The sequence below is a fragment of the Lepisosteus platostomus genome, chromosome 1 (genome assembly GCF_059453375.1).
Source record: "Lepisosteus platostomus isolate fLepPlt1 chromosome 1, fLepPlt1.hap1, whole genome shotgun sequence".
Taxonomy (NCBI): domain Eukaryota; kingdom Metazoa; phylum Chordata; class Actinopteri; order Semionotiformes; family Lepisosteidae; genus Lepisosteus; species Lepisosteus platostomus.
Window position 1 is genome coordinate 21,102,006 of NC_142611.1, and position 26,798 is coordinate 21,128,803.

General features: G+C 36.1%; 1 protein-coding gene across 4 annotated transcripts in view; it reads left to right on the forward strand.

The window, feature by feature from the left end:
- egf (epidermal growth factor) overlaps nt 1–26,283 on the forward strand; it is a 60,514-nt gene extending 34,231 nt beyond the window's left edge. For 3 of the 4 annotated variants that reach the window (XM_088627234.1, XM_088627215.1, XM_088627231.1), the window contains 10 exons: nt 2,087–2,254; nt 2,701–2,850; nt 4,780–4,944; nt 7,281–7,397; nt 10,277–10,402; nt 11,511–11,676; nt 12,099–12,263; nt 17,801–17,903; nt 21,074–21,176; nt 23,589–26,283. In XM_088627234.1, the coding sequence (XP_088483360.1) occupies nt 2,087–2,254; nt 2,701–2,850; nt 4,780–4,944; nt 7,281–7,397; nt 10,277–10,402; nt 11,511–11,676; nt 12,099–12,263; nt 17,801–17,903; nt 21,074–21,176; nt 23,589–23,800 (1,475 nt within the window). In that variant the 3' untranslated portion in view covers nt 23,801–26,283. Of the gene's footprint in view, nt 1–2,086; nt 2,255–2,700; nt 2,851–4,779; nt 4,945–7,280; nt 7,398–10,276; nt 10,403–11,510; nt 11,677–12,098; nt 12,264–17,800; nt 17,904–21,073; nt 21,177–23,564 lie in introns of all 4 variants that reach the window. The other variant, XM_088627223.1, reaches the window with a different exon arrangement.
- The last annotated feature ends 515 nt before the right edge of the window (nt 26,284–26,798 follow it).

The window sequence follows — 26,798 nt, forward strand, 5'->3', positions numbered from 1 at the left end:
AAGCTTTCAAGTCCTCAAGGTAGATTTGGAACAACAAATCACAAATTGAAAACTCTGTAGCTTTTGCTGTCAAAACTGGAAAAAATACTGGCTATACCATAGTGAAAGTAACACGTGGCAGTGAAGTGCTTTTATTTTGGGTACTTGGGTAATTGATCTGGCTTTTTAAAATATATTTCTTTATTGTTCTCCATTATAACATTTAGCACGGATTTTATGAGACTCAAACTTAAGAGTTTTGGAGGTGAATTTGCATATTTGTATACAAAAAGAGTACTGTATATTTTGAGCAAAGAGTCGCTTGTCTATGTGTAGTTTCTTCATTGAAACAGGGCAGAGGAAACTACATTTCCAGGTAGCCAAAGGTATTAGAGAGCTTCCTGAGGCTCAGTTAGCTTGCTTTTATAGTGCATGGGGAGGACAGATTCAGCTTGAAGCACAGAAAAGTTCATCCCAAGAGTCAGCAAGTTTTTTTAGGTCTGACTTCAGTTATATCTATGGCTATAAGAAACAATTATTAGAACTAAAATGAAGCACCACCTACAGTATATAGAAATAACATCCTAGAAAGAAGTCAAGATGGATTAAGGTATTGCTTAACCAACTTAATAGTTCTATGAATAAAGAACAGTCAAGGACACACAGAACATATGACATGCTTTATCTAGATTTTTCTAGATTTCTAGATTTTATCTAGAAGGCCTGTGATAAAATGAATGATTAATTGTCACATTACTGGGATTTACCCAGGGAAAGAAATAATTTGTATTGAGAATCATTTAATAATATAAAAAGCACATAGTACAGATAAGGGTACTGTACTACAACCACTTCTGTTTCTATTTTACTATATATCAGATATACAGTAAATTGTGGTAAAGATATCAAACTACTTAAGTTTGCGGATAATACCAAATTGGGAGAATTACTGAACATAGTAGAATTCAGCAAATGAAATTCAAAACATTTTGATAAAATTCAAGTCTGAACAAAGACCTGGTGGATGTTTAATGTAGACTAAGGCATGATTTTGCATGGATGCAGGAAAATATGAACTACTGTGTACTGTATATACAAAATACACTAAGCTATAAAAGCATACTTACATTTTTATGACAATAAAAGCAATAACATTTCTTAAAGTGGGAAAGCAATAAAAAACAAACAAGGCTAGGCTATACAGTATAGTCAATCATGTATAATTAAAGTTAAGGGATGTTATGTTAAAATTGAGGGGTACTCTGGTTAGGCCTCATTTAGAATAATGTGTACAATTTTGGTTACCAAATTCTTCTTTGGAATCAGCCCAGAAAAGAGCAACGTCATGCATTACAGGACTTTGACAAACATTATACACAGACAAGATGAACAAACTGAACCTTTTTTAGTCTTGAATAAAGAATACTGCAATGAGCCTGGATACAAGTTTTCAATGTCGCTAAAGGTTTTGTCTAAGCAGTGGACTTCTTCAGAATATACTATGAAACACAAACCAGAGGACACAAGTGAAAACTATGGGGAAACATGTTTAAATCTGAGAACAGAAGGCATAACTTTAACCAAGGGTTTGTAAGAGTATGGAACAAGCTACTCAGCCATGTGGTAGTAGCCAGTACCTTGGATTGCTTCAAGATATTGCTGAATAAGATCCTTGGATCAATAAACTACCACAATACGTACAAATAGGCCAGATGTGGCAAATGACCTCCTTTCATTTTAACCTTTCTTGTAAGTTTGTATACATTGCCAATAAAGCAACACATTAATAAGAGGCTTATCTGGACACAGGTGCGGAGGGGATGATTTAACTTATTGAAGATCAAACCTGGTGTAAATCCAGAAAATGTCATAAATGATCCAATATGCCATTCTGGTAGATTAAATCAGCAGTGGAGCCATGTACTCAGTTATGGTTTTGTGTAGGCCGCCCAGAATAACACATATACTGTATGCCACTGCCTTTGCTGATATTATTGTGGCCACATACTGTAATTCACTGAATTGTTATTCTTTTCGTGTGTCCAACTTATCGTATATCATTTTTACTTAAATAAGACAAATATCTATAATATTCTGCCTTTTTTAGGCCATCCCTTTGATGTTGCTGTATTTGAAGATTACGTCTGGTTCACTGATTGGGCCACATCTTCTGTCGTGAGAGTAGATAAGAGGAGTGGGCAAAATCGAGTGCGTCTCCATGGCAACATGGAGAGGCCCTCTGCCGTGGTCATTGTTCATCCATTAGCCAAACCTGGTATGATAAACTCTTCCTTGTGCCTAGAGCATTCACTGCTTTGAAACAGAAATAGATTACATCCATAGTTAATGAAGAAAAGTAAAAGGCAATAAATTACTTATTGACATTTACAGTAGCCATATCAAAATGTAACTGTCATTTAGCAAAAGCTTTTATCCTAAGATATGTAACATCAATAATTCCTGTTGCAGTCACTTACAATTGTACCATGGTTTAGGTTTAACCTAATGCAGAATGAGAGAAATGTCCTTAGAGACAGTCAGAGACCACTGGACCTGCTTTATGTATCTGAGAGAGTAGCAGTCATGACTCATGTATTCCTTTTCTAACCAAAAGCCTCTTTCTGTTGATCATGAAAATAGTATTTTTAAGACTGATAAATGAGCATTTTTTCCCATTTCTCCTAAAATGTGCCCATTAAAGCATATTTGTTCTTATTCCAGGGGCCAATCCCTGCCTTTATAAAAATGGTGGGTGCAGTCAGTTGTGTGAGAACAAATTTGGAGTGGCTCACTGCTCATGTGATAAACACTTTATCGAAACTGCTAGTGGAAGAGCTTGCAGACCTGTTGATGCAACCATGACAACACCAGGTAAGTAACATAGGCCTATAGTGTGTAATAACTTATTTTACTTTTCTCCTGAGAGAAACATTATACTTTATAGGAAATCTGTAGTGATTATAATATTGTCAGAAAACACAGAAAGCTTCAGGGAAAACGATGGTTTATACGGTACAGAGTCGCAGGTGTAGCCAAAGGCTATCCTGTAGCACAAGGCAGGGTACACCCTGGACAGGATGCCATTCCATCACAGGGATTACAAAGACAGACATACTGTATACACACTCACATTCATACCAGGGCCAATTAACCTACTAGTACTGTATGTATGACTATGACACAGATACTTAAGCACCCCAGGAAGAGGAACTAAACCCGACCCTGGCCCAAGAAGGCAATGATGCTAACCAATGTGCTACTGAGTCACTGTATATTGCCAGATCTCAGATGCTGGCCGGGACTGGCTCTGATCAAGGCTCAGATGGGAGACTTCTAAGGAAGCTGCTGTAAATTGAGTTTTGTGGACCAGTAGGTGGTCCTCCACTATTCTGCCTGGAACAGAATTTCCAAAACCAACATCCCTGTATTTTGACCAGGGACACTATACTGTTGGAGGTGGTGTTAATCTGGACATAGAGTATTGGCTAAATTCAGTTCTGGCCTTCAATTTGGTGGAGATATTAAAAAGATATTAAAATGAGGTTGTGATGCTTTGGTCGTTACATTACTGTCCAAACGTGTATGGTCTCAATGTCCTGTCTTGATTACACTTTGGACTTGCAAGGAATTACACTGGCATATTTAACATTTTCCCTTAATTCAACTAGTGAAGCTATTGTTCACTTATCCATCCCATTTACTGTGTATTGGGACACAATGGCTGTCATACATCACACAGGTGGGTCCTGCACTTCAGTGCTGATTGACATGTCTCCTCCTTAATGTAAAGGGATTTTGGATCCCTTAGGATGAAAAAAAGTCATAGTTATTAAATGTAATTAATTAAGATTGAGTGAGGCCCAGGAAATATTTATCATTTGCTCTATAATAAATGGCACATTAGTAATTAGATTTGCTCCTCTGGTGCTTGGGTCTGTCCACATTCCCTGTGGTTTGCTAGTTATTTATCAATGGGTTTATCAGTGAGATCTATGTGCACTAACTGAAGTGTATTATTCAACATTGCACACGTTAAAAAAACAAATTGTCTAGATGATCTGTTATAAACAACGTATAATTTTCTGAATTAACAAAACGTTAAGAATAATAATCAGGGATAATCTATAAACACACAATTTTTACTATTCCAAAAACTGTTAAATACTACAAGATCATTGGTGAATGTGTTCATGCATCTGTGGAACCAGAACACAGGCACATTTTTGGACTTAGACACACAGCTCATTGCTTGGCTTGAACAAGGATGAAACCACATAAAACTAAGCTTAAAATTTGTTGGTTCAAACAATGGAAACTATTGTCTATTCTGAGCTGTAACCTCTTGAGAATATAAGCTGTAGTGATGCATGCAGAAACTTCTTTCTCTGACAGCTGGTTACTTAAATAAAGCAAGGGTGTCAGAGTGAATTGGCAAGATTGAGTTTACAGTTATGGGAAAAACTTGGAAGAGGCATGAGACAAGCTGTCTAGTAAGGTGAATCAACTGCAAATTTTAGAATGGCAACACCATGGAGCCTTAATACCTCCTAAAATGTTTTGGAAGGTTCTGGCCCAATGTGAAGTCATGTACCATTTATTACATGGTAAATATGAAGTATGTCCAGGCACATATGTCCACTGACAGTGAGTTTTTTACATATCTGTGAATAGATGCTAAATAACAGAAAAAATATTTTTTTTCTTTTCTTGAAGGGTTTTTAAAAAAGGCGTGATGCATTGCTATTTCTGAGTGATAAATGATCCAGCATTTATGGAATTTTTCTGATGGTTTCTCTGCAGCATCTGGAGATACACCTTCTCGTAGCCTGTTTTCCTTAAACAATAAAACATTAAGAGATGACAGCTTTCCCCTGTCCATCTCTAGTCCATCTTCTTCAGCTGGAGAGGCAGATGTAGAAGAAGAACAGACAGAAGACACACTGGTCACAGAGAAAATGGTGTCAGGTACAGTATTACATTTATTGTAGAAAGAAAGAAAATCATTCTTTTAAATTAATATTTCTTGCCAAGAAAGCATCAATTTAAGGAAACTTCATAGAAGCAGATGATTACTGTATACTGCAGAGTATTGTCCCAATACATCCATCCAACACAGTATGATGTACTGTGAGGTGCTGAGTGTTGTGAGAAATCAGTCTGTATCTAATGTGCAACTAAGAAACAGTTTAAGTTAATTTGAACAATACACAAAAATATCAGGAATCTGGAAATGTTAATCATATTCAATGTTTCATACTTATACAGTATATGTTAAAATTTAACTCATAAGCTTGAACTTCTAGTGGTCTGAAGGAAAAAGTGTTCGATTCTACAGAGTGGACCCACATTCAAGTACAAGAGCCTTATTCATAAGGAATGGATACTCATAAGAACAGTTACAAATGTGAGGCGACAATCTGGTCCATCTAGCCCTTTTTGTTAGTAGCTAATTGCTCCAAGGACCTCATCCTGCTGTTTCTTGAACGAATCCACAGTATTGGCTTCAACAACTTCTCAATAAAAAAAAATCTCCCACAACTCTGGTTTAAAAAATGGCACCTGTTCTCTGTCTTAAATGCACTTCTATGTAATTTTCCATTGTCTTCTGGTTTATGTTTCACTGTTGGTTCAGAAGAAGTCAGTTGTGTTGCCGAAAAAGGTAGTTTTCAGTCATACGGGGAACTGCTAATACACAATTTACATTTACTGTAGTGCTTTCCAACCCTGGCCTTGGAAGAACACTGTGTCCACTGGCTTGCATTCCAAATGAGCTCCAAGCCTCTGGTGCAAATGGATGACTTCATTGATTTTTTTGCTTATTTATCAACTTAAAGTCTACTGTTTCCAACAAAACCTTACGTGCTCAACTTACTTGCCGTTACTTGTGACTAGACAGCTCTTACTGGTTGATAGAGGTGGGTATGACACTGCATTAGCCACTCCTACAATTAGTGTTTTTTTGTTAGACAATTGATTACAATTCAGGCAGTACACCTGAATGAAGGTAATCTGAAATTTAAAAAAAATCAACAGGGGTGAAAAAAATGACAAATCCCATTTGACTTTTTCAGTAGAAAACTTAATAAATTACCCTGTGATTAAGAATAGTGTCCCTCCAAGACCGGGTTTGAGAACCACTGACTATTTCTCACAGTGCTACATGCTGGTTAAGATGACAACTAATCAATGTGTTCTGTGGTAGAACAGATTTTTTTACTGGGGAATTGTTTCTGTCATTGAATCATCTTTGTTTTAGCTTTTTGTTGTCCAATGTGCTTTGTTTTAGCTTTTTTTTTAAACTTTGATGTGTTTCTGCCTTAGGCTGGAAGGAATAATTGTTAGGTAAGACCCAGTGAGCTTTTAAATCCATTGACTCACAGAGGCAAATACAGCCTGATCACTGTAGGTATAGACCCTGCAACTGAAGGTACTGATTGCTGCAAGTGTGTGTGGCATTATTTGGCCTTGTTTGGGTTGGAGTTTAGTTGTTGTGCAGACACATGATAAAAGGAAAAGGAAAATACCCAAGTTTAATACGACACACCATTAACTCACATTTTACACTTGGTCACATTCTCAATACAATGACAGGTCTTTCCTAATTTTCCTATTAACTGGTGCAAATAAAGGTTTCCTAGGTAGGAAATGTTTGCTAATATTTCAGAAAGCTCCAGAAAGGGACCATTTCAATTGATTCTCTTGTCATATTTGTTTTTTGAAAAAAAAAAACATTTCTCTGCAAAGGAAAATACAATAGCATTGCACATGATCCAAAGAAAAGGACCTTTTCTGCAATCAATATAAAACATTGATTAATCAGTACATTTTCTTTGTTAAAGGAAATTATTCATTACATCTTGCTGAAATCTATTTAAACAATGAAGGTATTAATGCATACAACAACTGAATAAAATGTGGATTTACAAAAACTAATATGAATCTGGTCCATGGTATATTTAGTTTAATTCCCTTGATGGTGACCTGAAACATACTGTATCACATCAGTTTGGATAATTGTTTATTTTAGCATGTCTTTGGGCTGTTGGAGGAAACCAGAGGACACACAGAAAAAACATAAGGCGAACATACAAACTCCACACGCATAGCACCCCAGGGCTACAGCACCGTGAGGCCCCAATGCTAATCACTGCACCACTCACATACTGTACATGTACAGTACCTTGTTATTAATGAATTATATATCCTATATATTATTCTATAATACATTATTATTATATTTTATACCCCTTTATATAAGGAATAGAAAATACTTCTAGATGCAAATGTTCTTTTGGTTACAGACCAAGATGACTGCTCTTCCCTGCGGTGTGACTTCAATGCAAGATGTCTTCCACATGAAGGCAGTGCAGCCTGTCAGTGTGTTGATGGCTTTACAGGAGATGGTGAAAATTGCAGAGGTAAACAATGGGCTTTTCAGGAAGACATTTGTACTGTGGGCATATTTTTATAGCAAAAGGTCAGAGAATGTCCTATGACGGAATACTTCCAAGAACAGGGAGGTATTGGTTCGTTTTCAATATGAGATTATTAAAACCAAGATTTATGGTGTATTTGTATTTCTTTCAAGATATCTCCTGTTTTTCCAGTTTGAAATAAGCTCTTCCTCAGTTTGAAATTAGTTTTTCTAACATGCTATTGAAAAGCATAAAACCATCTTTAGTGGAGAAAAAAATAAACTTTTCCACAATTATGAAAAGTTAAATGTTTACAGTCAATGTCAGATAAAAATATGTTTATTTTGAGATTATGGTCTATTTATATATTTTTTTATTTTGATGACTTTTTTCTTGATGATACATTTAGCTGTACATTCATAAATGATTGTTTGATGGGCGAGTTAAAAAAGTACAGTACAGGTCTGTCAGTCATACAGAAAGTACTGGAATGAGACGACAGATATTTGGAATAATAGATGTGAGATGGACAGATGTGAAAATGCACCAGGCTGTGTTGTAGAACTATCCAGAACATGACTGTGTTCAACCGTAGGAATTGAAACAAAAAAAGTTTACGACTTTGAGACTGCTAAGAATTTTAACATACATTTAAACTGAAATATGTAAATTACATTACACAACTTGCACCTTTTGGTGGACCGGTGTCCCAACCAGTGTGTATCCTGCCCTGTGTCTGTTGCTTGCTGGGATAGGTTCTGGCTTCCCTGTGGCCCAGTATTGGATAAAGCAGGTAGAAAATGATTGGATGGATGGAAGTTACACATCTTTGCAATAACTGATATTGGTGCTTACTGAAAGTGTGTTGTAATCCTAAAGAACTAATTAGTGGTTACCACCTCACTACATCTTAGACGCTTAAGGTGTCAGTGTCAGTAATAAAATGGAAAACTAGGTTTCAGCTGTATGTGGTGTTGGTGGACAAAGTGAAGCTCTTTACTTTGCGTATGAATTTCACAATTTTGATCCCAAGGTATCCTGTGGTATAGAGATGTTTTTGTTTGGATCAAACTAAGAATTTTTGTTAAACTTAATCTTAAAGATACAATATTCTTGGGGTTTTCTACTACTTATTATTACTACTAATTAATCACTACTACTGTAATTTTATTGGAGCAGCACTTTCTTAATTCTCCACCTGAACTGCTGTGTAGTAAGTCAGCTGGTGCATAATGGATACCGTGAGTCCCTCAGAAGATTGCTGCACTTCAGTGGTGGATAAAGAGAGAGGAGTGCCTCTCTTAAATCTAAAGTGCCTTGGGTTCCTTTGGGAGGAAAATAGTTTTATTAATGCAGTTGATTAATTGTCTGTTCACTATCCCTGCAATCACTCAAACCAAATGAAAGGCTTTATTATTGTTTCTTTCCAGGGAATGTAATGAATTTCCAGGGTGGGATTTGGAAACAGTACTCAATTGTGAGGATGTATTTTTTTAAAATTAAAAAGTTAATGTAATTCCAGTTTAGAACAAGAGAGATCACCCTGTCTTAAAGTCTAATGGTAATTGGACTATGCACATTGCACCTTATGTACCCTGTACCCTGTCAGAAATGTCTATGTCTACATTGTCAGTGCCTTGTCTGTATTCGCACCATAGTTCTGGAGAACGATATCTCGCTTCTCTGTATACTTGTATATGGCTGGAATGACAAATAAACTTGAACTTGAACTTGGCAAACAAGGCCTCTTATTGGTTTTATTACTTCAAGAGCAAAACTGAAGAGGTCTGATTGCTTCAGTTCTCAAAATAAGGTACAACCCTGGTTATACAGTATATACTGCATCCAACAGCTGTTGATCATAGCATATGAAACACGATTTTAGTTGCAATTCACATTTTTCCACTCATTCAAAGGAATGAGGAAAACAAATGAGGAAACAAATGCCCATACTGGTTATATTCTCCAATGTGTATCTGGATGAGTAAGAAAGAAACTGTTCTGAAAAACCCAAAATGTGACATGTAAGAAAGCCATAATGTCATCATAAATCAGAGCCACCTCTCCAAGTACCGTGGCTCATACTGTACGTGCTATCTCAACACAATGATTTGATACCTTATCGACCAATCTCTCTGTTCCTCAGAGACAAATGTCTGTCAGGCTTAGTGGGTCTTTCAGATGACTGAGAAGCCTGATGTCTCAGGCAGAAGCAATGGGACAGCGTATTTTTGGAGTACCTTCCGCCTCTTCCCATTTGCGATGAGGATTGGTTGTTCTGATGAGGATTGTTGAGTCCTGATATCTTCCATCTGTGAGCAGATTTGGCCTTCTGTGGCCTGCTCTGCTTCTGGCCTCTTATCAGCCCCTGTCACCAATCAACCATTGCAATAGGGCTTTTGGAAATGATGAAAACCTGCACATGGCCATTTCGGAGTGCAGTTTCTGGAGTGGTAGCCCCATCTGATTAGTACTGTAATGAGTGTAACAGTCTTCAAAATCATGTCATTGTGTGACTACCTGAAGTGCAGCACATGTACAGTACATATAAAAAGTGCTGTACAGAAATCTAGAGCCCTTTTGAACCTACATGTACTGTATCAGGGACAGTGATCACATGATGGCCTAAGTAAGGAACAAAGCTATTTACAGTATGTATATTTATATTTACAGTATATTTACAGTACCTGCAGCATATTGTGGCTAGGCTGTTTCTGAGCACATACAAGATGCTCTAGGTACAGTAGGTGGAAAAACGGTTGTCCTTTGTTTCTTTCTTCATAACTGCTCAAAGCAGTATTCTGCTTAAGAACTCATCACCTGCATTGCTGTTTAAATATTGTTTAAATGAGGGATTTAACAGCTGTGCACTTTATTTTCAGATATTGATGAGTGCACTATTGGCATTGCCCCGTGCGACAGACAAGTGTCAGACTGCATCAACACAGAAGGGAGCTATCTCTGCGAATGCCATGCTGGGTATATTGGAGATGGCCTACACTGCTCTGGTAAAAAGACGTCTTCACTATCATTTTGTACAGATTCAAAATATTGAGTAATAACTACAGCACAGAGGTTGCTGTATAAGCTTTTTAAAGTTTTATTAGCCTAGCATTTGTTAAAAACAATAAAAATGTTATCAAAATCTGGTAGAGCACTCAAGAACAGATAATTTTAAGATAGGTTTAAGACAGAAAAATGTGGAAAAAACTTCTGAACTGCATAACTGATGTTTTGGTGACTTTTTACATGCACAAATGCTGAAGTTTTATCAGGAGTTTCAAGGTAATCTTTAATCTGATGTCAAGATAAGTTTTTGTTAGTGGTTACTAACACTACACAGAAACTAAAGTTTAATTTCTGTTCTTTTACAATATATGGGTCTACTGCTGTGCATGTTCTTTAAATCAAAAGAAAGCCTGAACTACCCCTATCTTTCAAGACAATAATTTTTAATCATAACAATTATTGTAACAGATACAATAGCCTATAATGTATGTAATAAGATAAACAATTCTGTTGATTAACGATTTCTTAGATGCTTATTTACAGTGTAATGTCATTGTTTGAAGTAGACAGGTTCACGCACCAGAAAATTGACATATTGGTTTCCTGGTTTAATCAAAAGATATTTATTTTGGATGTTAGAAGCATATAATGCCTTTTTTCCAGATATTGATGAATGTAAATTGGAAACCCACAACTGTGACAAGCATGCTGAGTGTGTTAACACAGAGGGGAAATACTTGTGCTTATGTAAAACTGAATACACTGGGACAGGCTTTATATGTACAGGGTACTATTGAACTTTTAAATGTCACGTACTGCAGATTATCATTACCAAAGTATAACTTTAACACAAGAAGTCCTTGTAAAGTGATTTCACCATGACAAGCTAATAAAACATTCAAGAAGGTTGAATTGATTGTTGAATTGTATTTCCATCATGACAGCACTTCTTAATTTAAACTCCTGTATTGACAGAAATAAGAGAGAGCTTTACAGTTCCCGGGAGATGACTCAATTGTACTGTATTTGTGGATTGTTTTGATATTCTGTGTAAATGTCAGAACCAATTGTTTCCTGTCACACTATCCCTGCCTGTGCATATTGCAGAATCGATTACCGCTACCTCATTGGTAAAGACCATCAGCCCTCATGAAACAACCACACAGTGGCCAAACAATAATCTCATTGAGAGCTGCCCCTCTTCACATGAGACCTACTGTCTCTATGGAGGAGTCTGCTTTTACATTCCCGAGATTGGATCCTATGCCTGCAAGCAAGTATCTCAGATCCATTCTTATTGATAAGTCTGGACTTTAATCTGTTTTGTTTTGTCTTCTCCTCTAGGCACCCAGCCAATGCACAATCAATGAAGTGTTTAAATTAAACCTTCTGTTTGTAGGAGGCTGGGCAATTTTTAGTTTTTGATTTCTGAATCTGTTAAGCAAGAAATGTACCAATATAGCATCTTTCCGGATCTTCCAAAGTGCTAATTTTTAAACTGCTGTAAATTAAATATCTGCAAATCTTCAGGAGATGATGATCTAAGAGTGAACAATACATCTTGCTTGATTGCTGTGGTTATGCCACTCAATTTCTAGTGTTTAGCATTCTAAGAATTGGACACTAGATGGCAGTAGTGCTACACTGTAAAGATTGTAGATGTATCGCAAGCTCACTTGACAAATCTATTTTCAGCTGTGTAAAGGGCTACATGGGCGAACGCTGCCAGTTCAGTGACCTGGAGTGGTGGGAATTGCAGCAGAAGGAGGAGGAGAAGAGACGGAGCCTTACTATCGCCGTCTGCATGGTGATACTTATCTCTCTGCTCTCCGCGGCAGCCTGTATAACGTACTGCTATGGGTGAGGTTCAGTACGGTTCACATACTCAGGTCTCCAAAAGATAAAATATATTGAGATTACCCACACCTTGAAGGAAATGTGATAGCTGCATATCTACTTAATCTTTTTTAATTCATTAGCTAAGTAAATATAGTTTTAATTATGAGGAAATCCTGTATAAATAGGCTTACAGAAGAGAGGAGGCTATTTTGCCCCTTTTGTTCACTTGGTAGTTGAGCAGATCAGTAAATCATAAACTTCATTCATCTACTTCTTGAAAGAGCCTGGTGTTTGGTCCCCAAAAACCAAGCTCAGTTACACAACTTTGTTTTTTAAGACTACTATTATCAATACTAAGTTTTAAGGTTCTAATTGTAACCCCACTTTCCATTTTAGCCATCCATTTTTGAACTGTTTTATCTAATGCAGTATTGCAATGAAGCTATAGCCTCTCCCACCAAGCAAGTCCTTCACAGGGAACACACCAACACAAACACGCAAGCATTCACACTAGCACACTAGCTAAATAACCTACCAGTATGTGTTTGGACTGTGGAAGGAAACTCTGCACATGAAAAAACCCATGTAAACACGGGGAAAACACACAAACATACATACAACTCGGGGGTCCAGCACTGCGTGAGGGTGAACCTTTATGTACATTTTAGAATTCTATATATTAGCATCAAATCACCTCTCCAACTCCTTTATTCTAGACTAAAAAAGATTGAATTCCTTTAGCAGGTCTGTAAAAGACACTCATTTGAGACCAGGAGACATTCTTGTTCATCTTGGAGCTCATCTTTGTATGGGTATGATAGTTTTTGATGGTGTGGCGATCAAAAATGAAAACATTTATGAGATCTTGCTAGCGTATTGCAAAATTTGAACGTAGTTTTTCTTGATTTAATTTCCACACTTTGTTCTCTACACACTTGCCACTCCTCACCCCTTGTATCGCCTGCAGAATTAATTAGTTTGCTAATTATATCATGTATCCTTACTGTAAATCCTTGTTATAGATCAGGAAGAACAACAGGCCTAAAATGAATCATTATGGTAAACCACTTTCCTCATATACCCAGTAATATGGGGTCTTTGAAATACAATTTGGATTTTCCTCAAACAGGAATATAACAGACACATACAGTATTATCAGGATATCTGTATTGCAATATCAGATCAATTGTGTTTGTCCAGCCCTTTAAAACCTGTATTGTCAATAGAGTGCAACAACTTATTAACATGGATGCATTATAATGCTGAATAAAATTACATGATCTAGATATTACTATACAATTAATAATACACTAAACGAAAAAATATAAATCTGGGTTTAAAATACACATAGAAACAGTAATTTCTGAATTACATTAAGTTAGGGTAGCTGTATTACTCCGTGTTAAACAGGATATTTTGAGACAGGACAGGATTAAGAAATCCCTTAAACTAAAGAAACTGATTGTAGAAACTTGTGTCTAAAAATATGACACTTGCTGAATATTGTTGTTAAATGATGGGCACAACTGTTCACAATTCCTTCTGTCCGTTCAGTGAGAGAGCAGGTAAACAAAATTATTAATTTATTTGGCTTTGGGGAGGGAGTAATTAAAGGTTTTATGCAGAGCTTTGGTTAGGGCTCTGGATGTAGATGGTTATAGCAGTCGCAATGCTGTTGAACTATAAAGCAATATGTTTCACTCAGATTGTTTCAAGGGTATACAAGTGTAAGTTGTTTTGGATAAATGCATCAGACCAACAAATTAATAATGAGCCATTATTTGAAGGATTTCTTTGCATTTCTTGTTTTTCTATGCATTAAACATTAAAAAATATGTCATGTAATCATTATAGATGTTAGACAATTGGTTGATGGAGAGTTATACTTGTGCAGTTTCTGTTAATAAAATGGGCACAGAACTGATAATGCAACATACAAGTGAAAGAAAGTTAGATTCCCATTAACAGTTAAAAGCAGTTTTAATGTGTACAGATTTTATTTTAATGTATTCATCTGAGGTATTAGTTGATGTGTGTTAGTTTTGGTGATTCAGTGCATAATAAATTCCAGTGCAAAAAAAGTGATCAAGATATAGGGATGCAAGATATATATACTGTAGAGAGGGAGCTAGTCCAACATAGTTACTAGCCTGCAGCCCTTAAACATTAGACCTTTGATAGGGCATAATATTGCCATAGTTCAGGTGGGTAGCTGTGTCAGCATGCGTAGGCTGCAAAGGAACAAGTAATAGGTTTATTCCATACTGAAAAGAGAAGAGAGAAAACACAATGTTTTGGCTGTGGAGCCTTCTTCAGGTGTAAGAGCCTTCTTCATGGCAATAATATTGAAGAAAAATAAGAGTAGAAAAAGTAGTGTGTATTCTGAATATGTTGGGTTAATAAATGACTGTAAAATTAACATAAATCTGTAAAGGACAAACTTTTAAAAATATGATTTAGTTTTTTTAGTATATAATAAATAAACTTGTTTATTTAAATGCTAGAATCACCTTTAATCATAATAATAAAATGCTGTGGGGAATTTCTTTTTTCTTCAAGAAGTCTCCTACCTCAATTATCATTGATAAATATTGACTCCATTGTTAAATATTAGGTTATGAGGGGTATATTCTTGAATATATGCAAGTGAATGTGATGCATTAAAGAGCCTGTAGATCTCCTTCCAGAGTAATAGAAACTCTTTGACACTGAGATATGTGTGTCACTTGTATTACACAAGATTACTTTTGCATCACAATACATATTGTGACCTCTATTACTGTACCTCATGCCTTTACATGACCTCAAACCCTCTCATTTTTCCACATTTGATCATTATTACAGAATTTCTGAATTTATTCAACTGTACCAAGGAGCCAATATTTTTAAGAGAGTAATTCCTCATACAAATGTACAGTAGCTGCTTCTTCAGATATCTCATTTCATTTTATCTACTGTATATATCTTTTTCTATTAATAACTATTCTGTAAATTCCATAGCTGTGGATTTAGTTTCCCTTACCATACCATACATAATAAAGCTAAATCTTGAGAATCAGCATTAAAGCTGATGTTTTCAGTCAGAAAAATATTTTATTTTTTGTGTTTTAAAGTATGTGCAAGAAAACTAGACCAATAATGAAATCTGTCAAAATATTCTTAAAATAATTCGTCCTCCTCTCTTACATTATTATCATTACATTATTGTTTAGAAACTTAACTTGTAGTGTATATACAATGTAGTTCACTATTCAGATTTACACTGGAGCTTTTAATGTTTTGTATTAGATACAAAAAGTATGCATGTATTTCCTTGCATCTTAAAAAAAAAACATTGTTAAAAACCTGGACATCATTATTGGGTAGGGTTCATTATTCTCACTCAAAGAAATAAAAAGATTTTTTTGTGTAAAATTTGTGTTCGTGTAAAATTCAGCCCCTTAATCTTCAATGGGGAAAACAGTGCAGCGACAATAGATTAAAGTAGCTGCACCTCCACCATGAATGAGATCATAGGTATTAAACTCTCAGCTGAACATTTGTAGGTGTCTATCAAAGGGTAGGTTGCGTGGTCCATGTAATGTCGGTGGTTAAGTGAGAAAACTAAGATCAGGTGTGGAACAGCTTTACTGTCAGTTCACCAAAACAATAGAAAAAAATTGCAGATTAGTGGTGCGACTGTCTTCAAACTCTATTCACTTTTGGTCCTTAAGTACATGATTCCTTTTACAAATGTTTCTCTGATTCTGTCACACTGCATTGAATTTGCTCTTTTGACTTACAAAGCAGCCCTGATCAATTCAGCCTCCTGCTTCCTTGTGGAAGTGCACGCTTTCAATTACATGCTTGGTTTGGCTTGTTCTACAGCAATTATGGATAAAAATAGGTCATTTCTGCGTCCAAAAATGGACCCACTGATCTATAACCTTATTTGAAAGCTGTGTGGTTGCCAATATTTCTGCCTCAAATTGCCTTTCTCACTTGACTGGTAGTGTTGTTTTTATAGTGTTTCATTTTTTTGCCCTGAAAATTGCTTCCTGGTTTCCATCTAAATCTGTGTTTCCTTCTCACTTCAAATAGAATGCATTGCAGGGTCACCAAAATCAAATATCTACAAATTATCATAAAGCCACTTACTTCTGAGTAAAAGTGTACAGAATTTAAACTCCCTTTTACCTCTCAGTTGCATGAAGTCAATCTTTCCTTTACTATAAATATTATCTGTAACAAATTTGGAGAATCAGGAAGAAGGTTTTTTGTCAGTTCCAAATGACATACTCCTTTTGGAATCAAGGGTAAAATCCAGACATGTTGTCATCTGTTATGCTTTTATTGTTACTATTGTTACTGTATGTGATCCATGAAATGAAAAATCAGGGCGTGGGGAACTCATATCACTGAAAACATTAAGAAAGGCTGCTACCAAGATCTTGGCCTTTTTACCTGGAGGCTACTGGTTTATATCCAAACTATGGAATTTTCTCACTGTGAGGTACTGTATCTTACTGTAACTGCCATGGTCTCTGTCCATTGACTTTGTGTAAGTGGCTTGGCATATTCTTGTTGATGTATAGTCCACATCCTTGTCTCTGTAGGTTACTACTAAATGACTTCTTCTTATGATGGTGATAAGTGTGATGGAAAATATATATATATACAAAATATACAATTGATATACTGATGGAAAAAGAAACGCAACATTTTCTGGAATGAGAATACTTTAGTTATAATTTATGTTCTTTCACAAAAAAGTTGTAAATTTGTTTTAAGCCCTCTGAACAGCAATATAGCTTGTGGACTGAGGCATTGTAACTTGCCAATCACACGAAAGCTCGTTAGGTGCACTTTTTTCCAACAAGGTCCATGTGGAACAATGCCTGATCAGGTCACCTTTTAAAATTCACAGCTTAGGTCACTGCAAGAAAAAGGCCACACTTAGTCAGTTTTCTGTGCATTCCATAATGCCTCGAATGTCACCAGAAGCAAGGGAGAGGGCCATTGGCATGCTGCAGGCAGGCATGTCATGTGCCAGCATTCCCAGACATTATGGAGTAAGCCGCTCCACTGTGTCTTATTGCAGAGAAGGTTTCAGCAGACCGGCAGGACACATGAACGTCCAAAATCCAGTTGCCCTTGAGTGACCACACCAGAGCAGGACCGACACATCAGACTGGTCCATCTGAGAAATCGTTTCAAATCTACCACCCGTATCGCTGCTGAAACAGATACAATGCTCACATCAGTGACAGTACAGTGAGGCTCCATGCTGCTGGCCTTAGAGCAAGGCAAATGGATTGCTAGCAAGGAGTGTGGAGGAGGAGGTGTTGGGTTTCTTTTATCCATCAGTAAATATAGAAAAATATGGTTATATTCATAATATGATGGTTGGCTTCTGATTTGACTTTTCCACACCTGAAGCTGTGTCAAGCTACTCTTTGGGTACTTTTTTGTTAATCTAGGATTTAATGGCATAGTCTTGAAAGGCTGATAATATAAAAACAATATACTATTTTTGATTGTTTCTTTTGCCTTTTGTTCTGTGTTTTTTTAATCTACAGGGCAAAAAGACACTCCCCAAAGAGTCATGATGCTGATGAACTGAGTGACACATGCAGCAGTGTCGACAGTGTCACTGAAACTATGACTAACAGCACACAACAGGTAAATACACAATGACATGGGCTTGAGAATTACTGTACTACCTGGATGGACTATTAGTGCATATTAAATGAGTCAAAGTTACTAATAACAATTGTCTTCCATCAGCATTTCCAAAGGATAAACAAACGAGAGCAAAGGGCAAGGTAGAAAATCAACTTTGTTAAACAGCTTCTGGTTTTATTGTTTATCTGTTTATTATACTAGGATTATGGGAAAATTCTCACGTTTATAGAGTGGCACGATACCACAATGTTTAGTTCTGCTGCTGATCAGAGGTCCTAGGGTTATTCCTTGCTTGGTTTTTTGTCTTTGGAGAGTTTTTTTACTCTCCCAAAAGTAGAGATTAGGTTCAGATCTTGTTGCTCTTTAAAAAAGCGGCTGTCCTCCCCTTCTTGTTTGTTGCCTGTGATCGGTGTAGGATGCCTGCTGTAAATGCTATTGCTGAAGTAGTACAGGTAGTGGCCCTTCTTAAATGTTATGTATGGTACCAGATAAATGTTTGGATTGGGCGATATCTTTTGTTGCAAAACAGGTACTTCCCCCTTTCTTTATTCTGGAGTGCATTCATACATGTTAATGCAAAACTCTGAATTGCAGCAACATTACCATAAAAGTGTTCCATGAACAATTCCCTAAATATATCACAATCACAAAGAGTTTCATTCCATTGTGACCATATTTAATTAACCTATTTAATTCACTGTTAATTCTGCCTTATCTTGCTCCACTCCACTGTTGCTGGTTAGTAATTGTGGCTGGGTCCGGTCTTAATCAAATATTTCTAAACATTCAAGACTTCATTGAGGATATGACTTCTGAGCTCTGAAAAACCATACAAGCTGGATAGGAAAAAAAAAATAAGCAACACATTTTCAGTCATTTAATATTTAATCAGACCTTCATCTGGGAATTTGTTCTAAGTATTGCTTTGTGACCTACGTTCATCGCAGGTCATTGTTAATGACATATTCCATCCATTATCACAAAGCTGCTTATATCTGGATAAAGATCAAAATAAAAGGTCAGAGCAACCCAATGTCACTCCCAGATGCATAGGGCATAAGGTTGGACTACACCCTGAATGGGACACCTGTCCATCACAAGACACACACCCATAAGCACAATTTAGAGACAGCAATTAACACAAACAACATGAATTTGGAAAGTTTGAGGTAACCAAAGTATTTGGAGAAAACTCACCCACACATGGAAGGCTGAGCATGCAAACTCCACACAGAAGCATCTCAAGTCCACAATCAAACCCAGGGCCCAAGAATTGTGAGGCAGCCTTGATAACCATTATGCTGAAGTAACGTCCTCAACAACAACAACAAAAAAAACAAGCATACAAGGAACCAAAGAAACTGAGCTGAAAAAGTAGATGTTCATAAAATTTCCAGGCCAAAATGTCAAGAGTCATTATGACTGAACAGATGGTAGGCCTTCAGCAGGTGTCCACTGTGTCCATTAAAACTATTTTGCTTCCCTAAATATTAACATTGATAAAATTGCAATGACAGGTTCAGATCGATTTATTGTGGTTGTTCTGTAATGATGTGTGAAAAAAATCTAACACATATTTCTATTCCAGATCAAGGTTTTTTATCATGTGCATAAAGGAATTTCATTATGGATCAGATATAATTAATATATTTTTTAGTCACTCAATATTCTGCTACAAAACACAAACTAACTTTATGATTAATATTGCAAATGTGCAAAAGCAATATGGAGAACTGTGTTGTTTTGTAACTATATTCCAGAAATTATTCCAAAGAGCAAAGGAAGTGATTATAAATTCACACCATACTGTAAATATCCTGGATAGGGTAATCTGGAGTAAAATTACAATATACATTGTATTTTAAAAATAAGAAACCATATAAGAAGAAAAACATTAAATAACCAAATACATTATCCTTCCCTCCTGCACTGTGGAAGAACAGGACAACTGGAACCTGAAGGATGCACTGTCTGCTATATGTGATAGATATAGTCTCCTATTATTTAAATCCAATCTCCAATAAAACAAATATCAACAGAATAACTTTAACAGAATAATTAATACATTGCTGCTGTCATGCCACTACAAATGGCTTTACGACATTACAAAGGGATTTTTTTAATTGTACAGTATATTGCTCTAGTAAAACAAGTAGTACACTATAAAGTAAACATTTCCCCATTTTTCCTAAAACATAAAGAATCAAGTCAGATTCTGTCTGGTCAGTATTTAAACTCATAGGTTATACCATGGAACATTTTATAGGGATCTGAAAGAAGAGCAAGGCATTAACTTTACACTAATAGTCCAATGTACAGTACATACCAACTGTATCCTTAATCTTGGTGCTGGATGTTTTTTTCAGCTATAGTTCAAGATCAGTTTTATGGTTTATTAATCACACTCAGGGGCTGGAATCTTGCAAATTAGTCAATTATGGAGGTTTGTTTGCCAGGGGAATGATACAGGATACTGACACTTAATGGCTGCTGTGCATCCAGCAGGAGGGAGGTATTTCAGTGATGGATTACGTTTGTTCCCTCCTGTAGGTAATACACTTTGAGAACCTTTGTAATGAAAGGCACAACAAAAATGCAAGGAATTACTATTATTGTCCATTCATTTTCTAACCGTATTAAAGAATACAGGTCTCAAGGCAGGATACACCCTGGACAGGCTGGCAGTCCATCACACACCTACTCACACCAGAGCCAATTAACCTTCAAGTATACAATATCTTTGGACTGTTGGGGGAAACTGGAGCACCCAGAGGAAACCTATGTGAATGCAGAACCCCACAAAAGAATAATAACTACTGTACAACTGTGATGCCCTCATCATCATATTAAATACATTTGACTTGTTAACCTTTCCCAAAGTGAATCCCTTTAAATGTTGTAAATGGTAAGATAAAGCAGATCACTACTGGTAAAAAGACCAGGCACAAAACTTGTCCCCAGGGTACATGGTAGACAGTAGCTTTAATAATAAAAACGCTTAAACGTTTTTTGTAAAAAACTGTTTACTAACGAACTTGTAAAATTCTTGAATTGATTATGGATTTTTTGGTTGAATGCATATACTAATGACCTGCAACTCTTATCTGGTATGCTTTCTGAAACATTTCTTCTTAATAAAAATGTATAATTACATTTTTCCTTTGCAGTTCTATGTTATGCTAGAGCATGGTTCAGATGGGGAAGGCAACATCACACATGTCATTGGCTGTAAACGAAGACCTATTTGTCCTTCTTGCTCATCTGAAACAGGTAGCTATTCTTCATTTGCTGTGGTCATTTGGAAAGAAATAATATGAAGAATAATATGATCCTTCCCATATCCAAATGGTAAGCCCTTCCCTCCCCAATCCAAAGGGAACCAAAACAATCCCCATTGGATGGAGGTTTTTATGGGTGAGCTCAACAACACTTTTACTTTTATAAGATCACTTTATTAGCCATATACAATTTCTTGCATTAGGAATTTTATGGTGTCCACCTCTACTCCCCAACTAATCCCATAAACCCACAGAATGGACAGCCCATGTGTGCAAATTAAGACAAGAAAAAACCCACCAGTGTCACTGGATCTACCTCTGCCTCTGCATTAGAGAAAAATATCAAATGACGAGTCATCATTCAATTAAAGAAAGACCAGAGCACAAGGAAGAGTTTCCCCAGATTAGTACTTCATGGCTAAGGAGATCATCTACCCACAGGTGATCATGGTGGGCAGTAATCTTTGGGGAGTCAATGAATCCCATCAGAATTGTTCACTACTAACTAGTCAAAGTGATCAAGTTATGGTCAGTGTTTTATTACAAACAGTATCACAAGAACAGCTTCATCTACAAGAGGTGTGCCCCTATTTCAGACAGCACTGGCCTCTTACGTTCAGTATTTTAAGTAAGGCAAGAAATGGAAGAGCCTAAGGAATATCACAATTGAATGAAAACATACTGTAAGTCAAAAAAGACAAATTAGATAACAAAAGGTAAATTATAGGGTGAGTGGAGATCATGGAATGTAGAAAGATAGTTGTTTTATGTGACATGTTCTAGAGTGAGAGCCTAAATTGTATTTAATGTGTCATGAAATAGGACCATTACCATCAAACCAGATTGTGTCTGAACACACATTTATAGGTTACTGAGTACAATGTGATCTATACATAGGGAATGGAAGTGTCAAGCAAAACAGTCATTTTTATTGAGTGTATTTGGTGGTGGAATCCATCCATTTACACCTACATTATTGTTTATGTATGATATTTTAAATTGACACAATTCTGTGTAATGGTGGGTAGATTTCTTAAAACATTTTAATACAATTGAAAGTGCTTAATCATCAGTTGTTTACAGCCAAAATTCAAAATTTGTCAGTTATGTATTCATAGGCAGCAGGGATCAGTTAGTTTTATATACTAAAGTTAAATTGTAGAAGAAAAATGTGAGTGAATGGACAACATTTTCAAAAACAATAAGATATCATCAGTATAAAGTGAAATATGAGGCTGGAATCAATAGGAAAAAATGTATCAGACTGTCACCAACTGGATTCTAATAATTCCCATTTGATTATGAAGATTAATTTAGTCATGTAAGTTTCAAATTGGCACTGGTATATATTTTAGTATTCATATTTATTAGGGATAGAGGGAAATAGCTAGCACATTCTGTTTCATTGTTAATAATGACTTAGTGGTATGCATGTTTGTATAGATACCCTTTTCTATAGTTTGTGTGCTAAAAGGTAAAAAATATTTGTGGGGATGCTATTGGACCCAGGGATTTGCTTTGACTGGGGACACAGTCAGAAAGAACTTCTTACCCCCAGTATTTGATTTACCACTGCTGAAGGCAGTTTAAGAAACTTTTACATTTACCACTATCTAGTGGATTATTAGAGCTGCATGCTTTTGAACAAAAGGAGCAGAATTCAAAAATGATTAGAATCACAATGAAGACCATGTCACCTCTCAAGGTCTTAAAATAGAATGTTTACAAAGCTTTCTGCAGAGACTTAAAATTAGAAGATGGCTCAGTCTGCTGCCATAATAGTATAATTCTGATCATTTTTTTGTATAAGAACACATACATGCCTTTTACACAAAAGACTGAGTTCTTTTCTAGTAAAATCGAATGATAGCACAACTGTTTGAACTGTGTATTGCACAATTTTAACATAACATCCCATGATTTAAAGTCTACACTTTTAATTATACTACTGTATACAGTATGTCCAGACATTTTTTTCCTTTGTAATTTCTTCCCCACATTGTCAAGAAGATGCAAATGTATCAACATGTGCACCAAGCCTTTTTTATATAAATAACTTGCTTCTCATCTTATATTTAATGGTTACATGAACTGATATTTATAATTTAACGATCCGTGTTTTTCCTCCTTGATATCTTGATTGGCTATTCATTTTTCTCTGTTTCATAAACCTTTTTAGAATTCCTATAGGAAAGCCATTTTAAACACACTGCAGTATGTTTGCATTCCTTTCTATTGGTAAAATGTTGATTTTAAACCTCACTGAAATGCTGTGCTATCAATACTAGTACATTAGTACATTTAAAAAATGCTTTAGGAAATGAAGGTTGAGAATTTCCTTTTGTGCTACACATCCTTGTGTATCTACAATTTTATTCAGGTTTTTCATCCTATGTTTGAACAGGGGAGAGCTTTGTGTCTGAGGAACCATCCTCAAAAGAGAAGAAAAGCTCAGGATTCTCACCCGAGTTGTCTAACGGCCCCCATCAACTGGGGATGGAGGCCAACAGGACTGGCCTCCACCTGGATAAAAGAGATATTCTCTCTTTTCTGGAGGACAATCAACTGGCTGGGATTGGGCCAAGTACAGTAGTACCCCAACCTGTCGGAGACTAGTTCTACCAGTGTTCTGCATTACACACTGCAGGGGATTAATAAATACACTCAAGTTAATACATGTAAGCTATCTGAGGGCAGTACTCCACATCTGATTAAGCTATTCACGTATCTTTTTGCATCTGAATGAAGTACTTCTGAAAGGGAACGGAGTAAAATTTGTTCCGATGTAGAAGTAGCAATAGAGATTGAAAAGAAGAATTATTTATTTGTATGCTTTCTGTTTACTGCTGCTGAATCTTCTTTGATGATACACAGAAATTAAAGTATTGTTAACAGCTTGTGTTTGCCTTTTTCCAGATAAGGGACCAAGAATATTAATTTTTGAATTAATTAATAGATGTCTACAATTATCACATTATTAGTTTCAAAGAATTTAGCTCTTGTCACACACCCAGGAGGGGAGTGAGAACTTCCATACTGGCTAAATGAAATTCAATTTTAAACTACATCATTCCTTACTGTTTAGGTTAGGCAAATTACAAATAGCTACATTCAGCAGGATGAAGGTTTCAGAAGGGATTTAATGCTAAGCTTAAACCTGTGTGCTAACACTTGAGATAGGAAGTAAGTACAGTATGGTTTTTAATTGTAAAGAAAAGTACATTTTGATTACTTTCATGTGAGAACTGACATCTTTTATATACATGTATCGATAGTATGCTACACTGGTGGCTGGAACTAGCAGCTACTGTATGTGAATATTAGGAGTATTGTTATGATTTGCCAAAAATAAACTAGCATTAATTTACTAAACTAAAGTCTTAACACAAAGAGTTCAAACAGCTAACTTTAAATTATTGTGAATTAGCTGTATAAAAATTGAGGAGTTTTAGTAGAACCAATTTAAAGTTTTTTAGCTCCCAGAGGGGTGTAAGTGTACAAACATATCCTTCTAGTTATGGTTATGTACTGAGCAAGTTTTATTTCAGAACTTTACACTTTCCAGAGCTTAAATCAATTAACAAAGAAAATTAAAAAAAATAATTTAACACTGCAAGCTCTTATCCATTTCCCTGGTTTTGAGAAATATGTTTTTATTTATACAGTGTTTCATTATATATCTTGCATTCTTGTATTTTGCTTTTACGTAGAGAGTTATTTAAGAAATAATGTTTTTTTTATTTTAGAATCACTGTTAATAAATAGGGCTCATTGATACGATTGTACACTCACAGCACTCAAAGTCACAGGTATCTTTTGGTGTTTGGTGTTTGGTGTTAATCAGCAGGTCAGGTGGTTTCAAGCCAACCTCTAGTCTACTGAACCTCTGCCAATAATTATTCCCAACCATGACCTTAAATGATAATGTTGGTTTTATTTCAATATGTGTTATTTAACTTACTGAAGCTACAGTATCTTAACCCATTTAAAAGCTGAAAACATATTTGATCTTGTAAGTAAATCTATGCAATTGCTAGTTCTCTTAGGGGCTGCATTTAGTAAAGGGGAGGCCAGCTTGAATGAAAATCTCCACTACCATGCAGCGTTTGTCCAATTCTGTGCTCAGCTTTGGGGAGTCACAATCCCTTGTCAGATACTGTACAGTAGGTTATCTCTGGTGTATTCTAGATCTCTGGTCCAGCCTACTGTATACAGGGGCCTTTTTGTCTCATTTAGTTCAACGTTCCTATTAGTAGTTAATGGTGATGTGCATTGTGCATATCCTTAATTTAAAACCATAATGTCTGCATAGAATATGGTAACAACAGCTAATTAGTATTTTCAAAGTACTAGACAGCACGTTGGACTATTATACTCAGTGTAACTCGATGTTTAGTTTTTTGCAGGGTTGTTTGCTAGGCTATTAACATTAGAAGCAAAATTTTTATGTAGCAAGCCATGCTTTAGAAAAAATAAATATTGACCACATACAAGCAATATACAACTGGACAACTGTCTATAAGTAGTAACTATCCTTGAAAATAAAAATAGTGAAAACTTATTATACTTCTGATGAGGTAATATAAATAAAACCATCTTATTTTTGAGGTATCATTTTCTGCTAATGTCCCAAGAATAAGAAACTGAACTCAGGGCATCAGCACTGCAGACAAGCACAGCACTTCTGTAACAGCACAAAAACACAAATCCAGGAATACAGGCATCATCAGGGGAATAACCCTCCTGTGGTAGTGGTGTGCTTTCTTGTGGTGCATACAATGTGATTTGACATGCCCTTCACGTCCTGTCCATTGTGTGAAAACTGGATCTGAGCAACTTTGCAATACCATCTTTTTACTTTTGCTCCTACATAAAGCTTTGTTGAGTTTTAATTCGGTTACCCTTCATGTATAAGTTTCCTTTCAGTTTTCCTTTCAAAATAAAATAGCAGTCTATTCTGCTGCTTTTCTATCTGTTGTATCTTTTGTTTATACAGTGGTCTAAAATGTTTGTGAATTTCATGGGCTCATTAGTGCTTCAGTAATTCTGAACCACAGCTTGTTTTCTCTGCCATCAATTAAACCATCATGTAAAACAAATATTTTGGTTTATTTGTGTTAGTATCCATTAATCTTTTACTGTTATGATTTTGTTGTAGATGTTCTTTTAAGGGGAGGCATGGAGGCTCAGAGGTTATCATTGTGTGGAGTTTGCATGTTATCCCTGTGTTTGCATCCTCCAGATGCTCTGGTTTCTTCCCACAGTCCAAAGGCATACTGGCAGGTTAATTGGCTTCTGAAACAACTGGCCCCAGTGTGAGTGTGTGCTTGTCTGTGTCTGTGTCTGCCCTGTGATGTACTGATGTCCCATCCAGGATGTATTCTGCCTTGAGTCCATTGCTTGCTAGGACAAGCTCTGACTCCCCGTGACCCTGTAATGGATAAAGCAATTGGAACATGGATGTATAGATGAAAATTAATTTCATTTACTACTTAGTTATGTGCTATGGACAATGTCTATGGCTCTGCATTGCATGAGTAATTAGTGTGTATGGATATAGGAACATATTTGGTGTACATCCAATGCTTTTTATTTCTCCTTATACAGTATTGAA